Source organism: Alligator mississippiensis, chromosome 1 (genome assembly GCF_030867095.1).
Source record: "Alligator mississippiensis isolate rAllMis1 chromosome 1, rAllMis1, whole genome shotgun sequence".
NCBI lineage: Eukaryota > Metazoa > Chordata > Crocodylia > Alligatoridae > Alligator > Alligator mississippiensis.
Window position 1 is genome coordinate 300,093,657 of NC_081824.1, and position 12,261 is coordinate 300,105,917.

At 44.6% G+C, this 12,261-nt stretch overlaps 1 protein-coding gene across 1 annotated transcript; it reads left to right on the forward strand.

The window, feature by feature from the left end:
- The first annotated feature begins 4,171 nt into the window (after positions 1–4,171).
- Positions 4,172–8,449, forward strand: CRYAA (crystallin alpha A). Its single transcript, XM_006259961.3, has 3 exons — positions 4,172–5,171; positions 6,177–6,299; positions 7,426–8,449. The coding sequence occupies exons 1-3, from the start codon at positions 4,983–4,985 to the stop codon at positions 7,633–7,635; spliced, it is 522 nt and encodes a 173-aa protein (XP_006260023.1). The 5' UTR covers positions 4,172–4,982; the 3' UTR covers positions 7,636–8,449.
- Positions 8,450–12,261: the final 3,812 nt, after the last annotated feature.

Sequence of the window (12,261 nt, forward strand, 5' to 3'; positions counted from 1 at the left end):
CTTGTTCTCTCTCTGTTACTTGTGAGAAAGGACTATCAAGTTTAGAAGCTTAACTCCACGGGAAGATTTATAGCTCCAAATCCTGAGCAGAGCTAGGCACCTCTCTACAGCCTGAAGTTAGCTGACTTGGACTCTAAACCCCACTGCTCTCTTAGGCATTTCCTACTGGCCCTCTTAGGCAGCTCCACTTTCAGCTTGCTAGCTTTCTGTGAACCCTACACTGAGGCATCTCGCTCACCCTATCCACTGAATAGGGAGCTTGGGTGCCCACCTCTGAGGTGAGGATTTCATTAGGCAGCTGGATACCTACAAATTATGTATTACAAAGTTTTCTGACTGTAGGAGTGGGTAAGCACTGGAGCAGATGAGCTAGAGAGGTTGTGGAATCTCTGTCATTGGAGGCTTTTAGATGCAGAATAGTTTAGACAGGGCTTATCCTGCCTTGACCTCCTAGGGTTGCTTTCAGCCCTGTTTTTCTGAAAGTGAAGCAGTGTCTCAGTCCATCTGTGGCTTTAGTCCTTAGAAAACGAAGTCTTATTGAAAGTTAATAGGACTTAGGCTCTGTCACGGTGGGGTCCTCGCGGAGGGCCGTGATCTCCTTGAGGCCCTCTCACTGCGCTACTTCGGCCCGAGGGCACCCTCCATTCTCGCCCGCCACGTCATGATGGAATATGTAATAGGGAGGCTACCTTGTGTTTCCTCGGGCACGTAAGCTCCTGGACCCCTCGTGGGTCTCCCCGTACAATGGGCGCTACCCAAGCACCCCAGCCTTATGGGCTATGCGTGGCTCCTACCTCCCCTGATACCACGCCCCAAGCCTCGCAGATGTAATAGACGTTGTTCGGTCTGTCCCTCTCGTGCCCAGTCTCCTGCTGGGCCTCCCCTGATGGTACGGTCCCGCTCAGGGACTCCCTAGCGGGCCCCGGCCCTTCCCTGGCCAACCGCACACGGGCACCCTCTCTGACCCCAGCTCATCGCGCTGCTACTCCCTGTCTTCTCAGGGCAACTGCAGTGCCCTGCCTCGGTCTGAGGGGTGTTGCCGCACTAGCCTGCGGCCGGGCTCAATATGCCCGTCTCGGGCTTCTCAGTAATTGCCCCTCTCTCTAGGGCTCCTCAGTATGGCACTCCCCCTCTTTGGGGCTCGCCACGCCCCCACGGGGCTTCTTAATCATATACAATGGCGCTCCCCCTCTTTGGGGCTCGCCGTGCCCTCACAGGGCTTCTCAATCAGATCGCCCCTCTCCCTGGGGCTGGGGTCTATGTACCCCGCATGCAATCCGGGGTCTCGGTCCCCCGTCTGCAACCTACCGGTTGTGCCCGCGACCCACTGGCTGCACTCCTCGCCGCCAGTTGCTCACGCACTGGCGTACGAGCTGCGCCTTCCCTGGCGCTATGAAAATAATGCGCCCTCTTGGCGCTAGGGCACCCCACACTCTCTGGGGTCCCTATAATTGAGGCCTCCTCCAACCCCTACAGCCTCACCCAAGCCTCCGGATGTAATAACACAAACCCAACGCAAAACCACAAGCCCCTAGGCTGTAACATAACCACAAGCCGCATGGCCATAACTCAGTATCATAGCTCGAGCCTCCAGAGCTATCATGAGCTGTACTTGCAACTCAGGCTCCTTCCCATATCTCGGCTGAGGGAGCTGCTGCCTCTCTGGCTGCTGGCACAGAACTGCCAGCCTGGCCTCAGCCCTGAGCTTTATAAGGGCCAGGCCCTGCCTCCTACAGGCAGCTGGTTCCCCTCAGTTGCTCCAGCAACCCGCAGCTGTGCTCAATCGGCTCTGCCAGGGTTCTCTCCCTGGCAGTTTCTCCTCTCTAGGAGCAGGCACTAAGGTGCCCTGTGACAGGCTCATAATCAGGTATCCTGGTTTTCTCTGATACAAAAAATCCCCAATTTTCAGATTAAAAAAGTAACCCCAAATCCACATTTTTGCATGCTCTAAATGAAACACTACTATATATAGGTCTATATATTAGTGGTGTTTCATTTTAATCATGGAAAAATGTAGATTTGGGGTTACTTTTTTAAATCTGAAAGTTGGGGGTTTTTTTTATCAGACAAAACCAGGATCTCTGTTCATAATTAAGCAATGTGGGGGAGGGGAAGACAAAAATTAAGACTTAGGGTCATAAGATGCTTTTGAGAATGTTATTTGTGGTCTTTAAGGCAGCCTAACCTATTTTTACTGAGTCAGTCTCAAAATCACATCTTGAAACCATTTCAGGTAGAGGCCACCTTGAAACAGGTCTACATTACAGGGGTTGTTTATTTTGTAAAAAATGTTTTTAAATTGGCTCAATTGAACTGGTTTGACAACTGCTATAAGAGTTCACTGCTGTAGAGATGTCTGTTTTGTCATAATGGCATGACTTAGAGTTTTTCCTGATTTTCTTGAGAGAAGGTTGAGGCCCAGCATGATGGTGCTGTATCACAAAATGCTGGTGTGATGAAGCACATGGATGATATAATGATATAACCACTTTGCCCTGTAGGACAAACTAATAAACATAGGATCTTTGCTTTGACTGATACTAACATCTCAAAATAAATACAAAACGAACCCAACCAACTGTGTCAAAAGTTAGGAGGTGTATACAAGGTTTAGAAAGCATCTAGTAAGAAAATATTTGAAAAAGTACATGTGTATGGGAGACTTACACTATCAACTGGATGAGGAAATGGATTAAGTTTCTCTCAATAAGTCTTTTATGATGATTGTCATGCTGGATAAACAAAATTTTGATTTACTTCTGGCAAAACCATCCAAGATTGACCTTTTTTGATTCCGGGAACCACACTGACTGCGTGTTACATCCTCCATAACTGTCTTCTACCTCTTGCTGAGGAAATCCTACTGGAATCTCAGTATGGTTTCAGGCCATCCTGTGGGATAGTTAACATGATTTTTTTGCTTGGCAGGTTCCAGAAGAGTGTCAAAAACAATACCAGGACCTGTATATGACCTTCACTGACCTCACAGAGGCCTTTGATTTCATCAGTTGTGAAGCCTTATGGAAAGTACTGGCCAGATTTGGATGTTCTGAAAAGTATATCAAGGTCCCGAAGCATCTTTACAACTAGATGACTGTGACAGTTTTATGTAGCAGATTGGAGACAGATCCATTTGTCATCTGAGCTGGGGTCAAGCAAGGATGTGTCATCACCCCATCTCTGTTCTCCATTTTTTTGACAGTCATCCTGATTCTCATTAAGGATCGCCTTCCCCCTGGAATTGAGAGTGAATATTGAATGGATGGAGGGTTTTTCAACCTGCGATGTCTTTGCTCAAAGACTAAAGTACTTAAAATAACCATCCTTGACCTTCAATATGCTGATGACTGTGCCATCCTTGAACACACTGAGGAAAACCTCTAGACTGTGCTAGATCTTTTTGGACCTTTGGGCCTCCCTCTCAACGTTGTGGAGATTAAAGTGCTCTATCAGCCTGCCCTGGGCCATGAATGTGGTCCGCCTCCACAAATTACCATCAAGGGAAAGACCCTGGAGGTAGTTAGACACTTTCCTTACCTTAGTAGCCACCTCTCAGAGAGTGAACATTGACGAAGAGATTCAGCACAAGACCCAGTGTGAAAATGCTTCCTTTAGAAAATTGCTTTGGCATGTCTTTTTTCATCACAGTCTCTGGAAAGATATCAAGATCCAGGTCTACTATTCAGTCATTATCCTCACTCTCCTCTACGGATGTGAAACATGGGTGACTACTGTCATCATCTCAACAGCCTGGAGAGACATCATCAATGATGTTTCTGGAAAATCCTCCACATCAAATGGTAAGATTGCTGCACCAACACTAGGATCCTTGCTGAAGCCAATGTTACCAGCATTGAGTTGATGATCTTTGAGCACCAGCTTTGCTGGACCATTGTGTGCGGATGCCTAACACAACTCTCAAAACAAATACTCTATTCCCAATTTAGTAATGGCCTGAGATCTTGCGGTGGCCTAAGGAAGTGCTATAAGGACACATTGAAGGCATAGCTCAACAAAACAATTAGTGACATCAAGAGCTGGGAGGATCTGGTTGCTAACTGACCCCAATGGCACCACGACCTCAACCAAGCAGCAGCTGGTTTTGAGGTAAAGTGTCTTGCCCTCAAAGCAGAGAAGAGAGAGAGGAGGAAGGAAAAGGAGAGGAAGCCCAGCCTGTAACCCACTTTCTCTTGCAGAAAGACTTGCATCTTCTCTGGACTGGTCTGTGGCTCAAAAATTGGACTCCTAAGTCACCTCAAGACCCATCAGTGAGCTGTGGTAGAGATCATCCTCTAGTCGAGGGATTGCCAGTGGTGACATTGTTCATCAGTGTTTCTTTCACCAGAATTTGGAACGTATTTCTTAACACTGCCACTTGAAGCCTAGGGCACACCTTCCTTTCTGAAGATTTTAGGACATGTGAAAACCTGTCATGAAGTATGATTCCTTTCAGCCTTAGTCAAACAACTTTAGCCTGAGGGGGAAACATATCACTTCAAAGGCATTTTTTCCCAGTTTCAGGGACAGAAGGAAAAGCAACGAAGTGACAAGGAAGGGGCAGAGAATGGTAGTATAGATCCACAAAACAGACCCCATCAAGAAATTTCTATATGAAACCCACAGGAAGAGTCTCATTTTAATGACTTGTTTATGGTAAAGCTTGGTGCCTCTTTTCCATCTGGCTAGAGGTTGCTCCATGTAATAGAGCAAACAGTACAGCAGCTATTAGCCAAGCAGTAATCTGGCACTGAGTCTAACCAGACTGTCATTTCCAGGTCAGCCTCTACATTTCTGCTGACCAAATTGCCTTCATCATGAGATCATGTCTTTCCAGAGAAATCCCACTAATGCCCTCATTCTGTGGAGGTGGTATATATAGAGGGAGGTTCTCTGTGTTAGCAACGTGCAGTCCAGCAAAGACACCACTGTCCTCTAAGTGATTGCACTGTCTTCTCTCTTACCATTAAACTTCAATAGAAGACATGGACATTACCATCCAGCACCCCTGGTTCAAACGTGCTCTTGGACCCCTGATTCCAAGCCGCTTGTTTGACCAGTTTTTTGGGGAGGGTCTTTTTGATTATGAACTCCTGCCTTTGTTGTCCTCCACCATCAGCCCTTACTACAGGCACTCTCTCTTCCGCAGTGTTTTGGAATCAGGCATTTCTGAGGTAAGACTTCTTTACTGCTATCAGTTCATGGAGAGTAATATGTCTCCTGCTACTTTCCATGATTATGTCAAACTATATTTATAAGCTGAAATTTTAAGACTCTGATGCAAGTGGGTTTTGGAAAACCTTTTGACTCAGTGAAAATCAAGAGGTCATTTGTAGCGCAGGAGAAATCTTTCTTGCTACCATCCAGAAAAAGAAAGGCTTGGCCCATAGCATTTTTACAATAAATTCAAAGAATTGCTTCCCTGTCCTGTGTTCACTAAGGGTGGGAAGAAAAGAAAAAAAACTTAGCTGCTTCTGTAACAGGTTTTTTTGTAATTGAACTCAGTGTAAATACAAGCTTGAGTAGGAATATTCTGGCTCTCCCTCCTCCTTTCATGGATTCTGTATTCTTTGCAGTCCTACACTGGAAATCCCAAGAACAGTTCACAAAAGGCTGAATACAAATTGGAAAAAAAAGCTGTGCTTTCTTTTTATACTTTGAGCTTTATTCAAAACCATCAGATCAGAAATGTCAGTGAGTGTAGATATGTGCGCTTTTCCTATTCTGCCAGTCTTTTCAAAGTTTCCTCCAAACGCTACCAGAAGCCCAGTAGAAAAAGTGATGGATTCACAAAATGCCTTATAGTATGAAACAATAAACTGATATAATTCTACCTCTAGCTTCTGAGCGTGAACCTGGGAGACAATAAACCTATCCTGAGAAAAATAAAGGTAAACCAATAAAAAATAGAGCAAGGAAGTGATGCAGACACAAGAAGCAATAAAAGTGACTTTGAATTTTACTCTATTCTCCCAATCACAGAGCTTCATCCAAAGCTTATTAAAATTAACGAAGAATCCTGATTACTTCAGTGGACTTCGGGTTAGCTCTATGACCCTTCTATAGCCTTCTCAAATCAGTTACAGAGCGAGAGTCTGAGAACTATTTTGTCAAAGTATTTATATCAACACGATTTTTAACATGGATTTTAAAAATTTACTCTACAATGTTAATTTCAGGTGAGATCTGACCGGGACAAGTTTACAATCATGCTGGATGTAAAACATTTCTCTCCTGAAGATTTAAGCGTGAAGATTATTGATGACTTTGTTGAAGTCCATGGCAAGCACAATGAAAGACAGGTAAGCAGAAAAAATTCAGCGGAGAGTGGTGGGGCAATATTTCTGCTCTGTTTCTTTTCTGTTTTAAAATATTCCTCAGTTGAAAAGAGTGTTTTCAAGAAAAAATGGAAGATGATAGTTTTTCTTAGTTTCTTCCCACACCATTATTTTTCAGATATTAGAGTAATCAAACTAAATGTACATGCCTGAGTCTGGTAGAGATGAAATTTGTTTTCTGATAAGAAAATAATCCAGTTGACTTTATTCATTTTAAATTGTCATCTTCCTGTGCAGTCAGATGATCAAATGACAAAGAACAATGCACATTATTGATGTCTGACTAGAAAAAGAATGTTATTTGAAGTTGCCAAAGAATGGCTGGGTTTGCATAAGCCAGGATCACTAATGAATGCCGAATTTTCATATGCTGGGTTAGATGAGAAGACAAAAAGAAAACAAAAACCCAGTAAGGGCCCGAGGCTTGGAAACTTACCATATGCATGACATGGGAATTTCCAAAAGGTTTGAAGTATAAATATTCCTAGCAGAGGGTCTCACTTTTCATTCATAAAGATCCTTCCTGGGAAAACAAAATTTGTTATTAGAATTGATTTTTTTCTGTGTATTTTTCTGAGGCTGCTACCAAGACAAAGGGGAAGAATCACCTTTATTATCTGTCTTTTTTTTTTTTTTTTAAGATTTCTTTTTTCAGCCAACAGCATCAGCAGGACATTTGCTCTCCAGAGGTGCCAAGCACCTATGGCTCCCTCTGAAATTGAGGGCAGCCACAGGTGTCCAGCACTCTGAGAGAGATCTATTTTGTAGTTAAGGCCAAAAGTCACCTTGGACACTTGGGGACACCTTGGGAACTTCAGTAAAGCTGCACAGGATATCACGCAGGACAGATTTTGTTTCCTAGTAGAGTGGAATGCAGATAATAATGTACGTCCTTTCATAGTCTGGTCTGAAGTAATGATCTCATTATAAGTCAAATCTGGATTTGAAAGAAGTGGTTGAAAAGAAGTGGTTGGAATATGGAGTCACACCCTGGCAGTGCAGAGGGCTAAGAGAGGTGAAGGATGACTAAAAAGTGGTGTAACACAATGTTTCTGACTGAACCACCTCTTTTTCTCCTGTCTCTTACCAGGATGACCACGGCTACATCTCCCGCGAATTCCACCGCAGGTATCGCCTGCCTTCCAGCGTGGACCAGTCTGCCGTCACCTGTGTCCTGTCTGCTGATGGCATGCTGACCTTCTCTGGTTCCAAGGTCCAGTCTAATGTCGATACCATTCACAGCGACAGACCCATTCCTGTAGCCCGTGAGGAGAAGCCCACCTCGGCTCCTTCTTCCTAAGCTAAACCTGCTACTGAAGCATCCAGGCTGTCACAATTCGCAGGCCTCATTCACAGAGCCATTGCATAGCTATCAGTGCATTCTAGAAGGGTTTACTTTTTCTTTTCACTTTTTTCCCCTTGGATGGAATGAGAGGCTGGGTGAGCAGCTAGTGGTCTTTGAAGCTTAAACCTAAAAAAACTGTGATGTCAGGATGACATGAAACAAGGATGCTGCCAAGCTGATGTTTTTGCTGAAACAGCCATGTATTGTGGTGTACAAGGTAACATCTACCAGATATTGAGAAGTGCACAAGTAACACCAACACCTGATATACCAATTTTTAATGTAAGGCTCAAGCAGGAGAAAGCCCTGCAGCCTTGCTCTGTTCTAAGTGAGAATTAAGCTAATTGCCTTAAAAAGAGCCTGAGACACTGTGCACCTGAAATGAATGTACCATGAATTCCTTGAAGCAACAGGAGAACCACTGACATGTCACATGCAGCAGCTGCAACAATTTTTCAGTAAAGTTTTTAAGTGTATCTGTTTATGCCACTCCAGTGTCATCTTCCCCCAGTGACAACTGATGCAAGGATAAGCACGCTGTTCCACTGTCTTTGTAGATCCTTCATGGGGGTCCATCGCTGTGCTGAGGCTTCAAATTCCCACCAAGCTCTCCCCAGCCTCCATGTCTCACACCATTTTTCATAAATCTTGCTGTAACTCTAATGTAGTCCCACCTGTTCTGCTGATACCTGGCATTCAATACAAGCACTCAGTCAATGGCAGTCAATAAAGAATATAAATAAGAAGCAAAATACCAGCTGCTTTCTTTATTTCCTTCCATGCTCTTTGAAGCTAAAAGTGGAGTGCATATTTCTCTGCACAGAACATGCAGAAAGAAATACCAATAAGATACCAGGTCTTTCAGTAGCCGAACAAGGGGTGGGCAAGCAGGGTTCTAGCCCCAGGTGCCAATTTAGAGGTGGCACCAGAATGGCAGACCCCAGGGAGCCCAAGTGGCAGCAGCAACTGGGCTAGAGCCTGCACTGTGGCTGCAGCAGCCAATATGCAGGGAACCCGTATTGTGGCAGCAGCAGCCAGCCTTTCCCTCCTCCCACCTTCCCCATTCTCTGGCACTTGGCACTCTCCCTCTCCTGCCACCTCTTGATAGCATTTCTGTCCAGAGGGCTAAAATGCTAGCCATGCCTTCGAGTTCTTTTGAGCTCCCATTTTTCCTCATTAAAATGCCATTTCCTAAGTCAGTTGCTTTTACAAAGGGGCAAGGCAGACCTTGAACATATAATACCAAAGAAAAGAGGATACTATTCCTTGTTTATGACCAAAGATCTCTCAGGGTAAATATAGGTACTGCCCCTTTACACTCTTCAGCACTTAGGTTATCAGAAATTCTCATACCAGTATACACATATCTCTACAGACTGCGTTGAAGAAAGAATGCAGGGAGGTGTTTTTTTAACTGCAGTATCAGAATAAGGCTCCATTATAACTGCAATGATTCACATCACATATGCACCTTTTTTAGACATGGCACTAAAGTTTTAGAGAGACCAGCAGTAACAGCTGGGGCAGAATGAAAAAAAAAGCCAGAACCATTTTTTTTTTTTATAGATAGGGATAGTTTTTCTTAACTAGGAAGCGTAGATACTAAGAGGGTGTGTCTACGTGAGAGGTTTACTGCAGAGCTATTTAATTAGCTCCACAGTAAACGTCTCCACATCCATACACACTGTCCTATTATGGCACATGAAACTAATCAATTCTGAAGCAGGATAGTACCTGTAGGGTGCATCTACAAGTGCAATTACAGTGCCTGAATAAATTGCAGAGCTTATTGCTTAGGAGTTAATTGCTCCTGGGAATGCTGTTTGAACATGCACCCGGGAGCAATTAACTCCAGAGGAATAAGCTCTGCAGTTTATTCAGGCACAGCACATGGAGCTGGGGTGGAGCAACCCCAGCTGGCAGGGGGCCCCAGGGTCCACCTGCCAACCTGGGGCTGCTCCCCCCAGCTCGATGTGCTGTGGAGGGGCTGGCTGGGGCATGAGGGAGCTTCAGCACGGGACTAGCCAGCAGGTAATTCCTGCACTGAAGCATCCTCATGCCCCAGCCAGCTCCTCTGCAGCACATTGAGCCCTGTTGGAACAGCCATGGGCTGCTGCCAGCCAGGGCTGCTCCAAACAGGTTCAATGTGCTGCACACGAATAAACTCCAGAGTAATAAACTCTGGAGTTTTATTCATGCACATCAACTGCATGTGTAGCTGCACCCAGAGTCTATAGGGTTAAATTCAAGTTGTAACACCCATATATTTTTGCTGAAAGATTTCAAGATTATATAATGTGAAGTAGACTGAAGAACAAACCAAGTGCATGGCTCTTGGGAGTGATCACTCCTCTGTACCCAAAATGGGGGGACCATTTCAAGAAGAGCGTTAGCTGAAAATCAGGTTTTGCTAACAAGAAATGCCCATCAGGAACCTCCTCTGTACTGGGGTTCACCTGGCAACAAAACAACTATAGTGCCTGATGCCAACTGGGATTAACCCTTTAATGCAGCATAACCGCATAACCATAGTCCTTATTAAAGAGGTGCATTTCTTCAGTCATGTCTAGTCCCAAAAGCAGGGGTGGAGTGTGGGATGAAAGAGGACATCAGCTGTTACTCAAGTGCCATCATATGACCTTGGGCACACTGAGCCACTGATATCACTTGGGGCCAGCTGTTGCTACTGTGATAGTAATGAAGATAAGTAAATGAAGTACCATCAGAGACAAGTTTGCTTTAGGCCTCATATCTATAAGGTTCTGAGCACCTTCTACTCCCACTGAACTTGGAGGGCATTACATTTGTTCAGCATCTCACTGGATCAATCACATAATAAATCATCTTTTTTTTTGTTTACATCTTGTTTGAAGACAATATGGGCTTAAAGTTCTTCTCAGAGAACCCCAGATTAGGAAGAGATTTTTATTTCAGGAATCTGTAACCTATGGCCTGTGAGGCAAATTCAGTCTGCAAAACCATTTAATCTAGCCTATGAACATGGGGCTTCAGCAGCATTTGGTGCTGGGGGCTCTACCATCAGTCACTTTCCCTGTGCTGCCACTGGGAAAAGTGCTGGTAGCTACTGGGTCCTAGCACTCATGCACCCCCTGCCTGCCCACCTCTGACTGCAGCCAATTCCCTTTCATAGGTGCAGGATGCAGAGTTTCTAAACCCAGGTAATGCCCAACCAGCCTCTTCCTGGAAACCTCCAATAAAAAATACCTTTCATCTTCCCTGGACAGTGTGTTCATTTGTCCTGATGTTCTTGCATTTAAGAAGCTTATCCCAAAATTTAATTTAAATCTGCTTTGCTGCAGCTTAAACCCATTGGGCAAATATCCTGCTTTCTATGCAGGGGAGAACATTTTTTCACTATCTTCTTTATGGTAGCCTGTGACAAGTTCAGAGGCCTCATTCCCCAATATCCTTTGTGCAATCTGTTCAGGGTAGCAATGTTCAACAGTCTCTGCCCTGAGCAGCATCACTGATGAGTCCCTTTTCCTGGGGGCACATATCACCAAGCTAAACACTCACTATTCTACCATGGTCATCCCACTCCTTAGGTCTCTCCAGCCCTCTGCTCTACTCTGAAGGTCTCCCTGACAAGCACCCTGCAACCTCCCAAGCCTACTGCCCTGCCACTGGGAGCTGTCCCGCACCAAATTTCTGGAACTCTTTCTCTTCACAGACCTGGGTCTAATGTATTTGCCTTGCCTGGCTCACCTTTTATATATACAGCTCTGGGTGGGTGAAGCCAGAGTAGGTGGCTCTCAGTCTTTTAAAGAGTCAACTCCCAGAGGTCTACAGATACTTACCCAACACCTCTGCAGTGGAGAGCCACTTAACCCAATTACTCAGTCTTCCAAATATGTGGAAACTACTGTCATATTTCCCACATAATCTCCCTTTCTCCAAACTTATACTACGTAGCTCCTCCATACACTTGCATTCCAACCTTTTTATCACCTTCTTCACTCACATCTAGATCCTCTCCAGTTTCAATACAACCTCCTTAAAATGAAGTGCTCAAATGAGGACATAGTGCTCTAGCTGAGGCCTAATTAGTGCTGAGTAGAGTGGCACCATCACTTCCCATATTTTTCTTATAATGCTTCTCTTAATGCAGGTTAAAATTGCATTGGCTTTCTTTGCAATGGCATCAGGTTTCTGGCTTGTGTTGATTTTATGACCCATTATAATCCTCAGAACTTTCTCAGCAGGGCTACTGTCAAAGGCTCCTCCTCCCTCCACCCAATGTGTACCTGTCCATTTGGCTTTTCTTTCCTGTTCCTCCCAGCTCACATCTGTGGCTGACAGATGTTAAAAATGACAGATGTCAAGAACTCAGCTGACAAGGGAAGGAGGAGAGGAGGAATAGGAGGAAGAGGAGAAGAAAGCAACTTGTCTTTTTGTGTGGGGCATTCTTTAAGTGCTCAGAGTGATACTTACCTCATTTGTCTATACTGAATTTTATTTTGCTGCCTAGAACCAGTTCTCCAACTTCCAAAGATCACTTTATATATTAATTTTGTTCTACACAGTGTTTGCAACTCCATCTGGTTTTGTTTTGTCTCAACA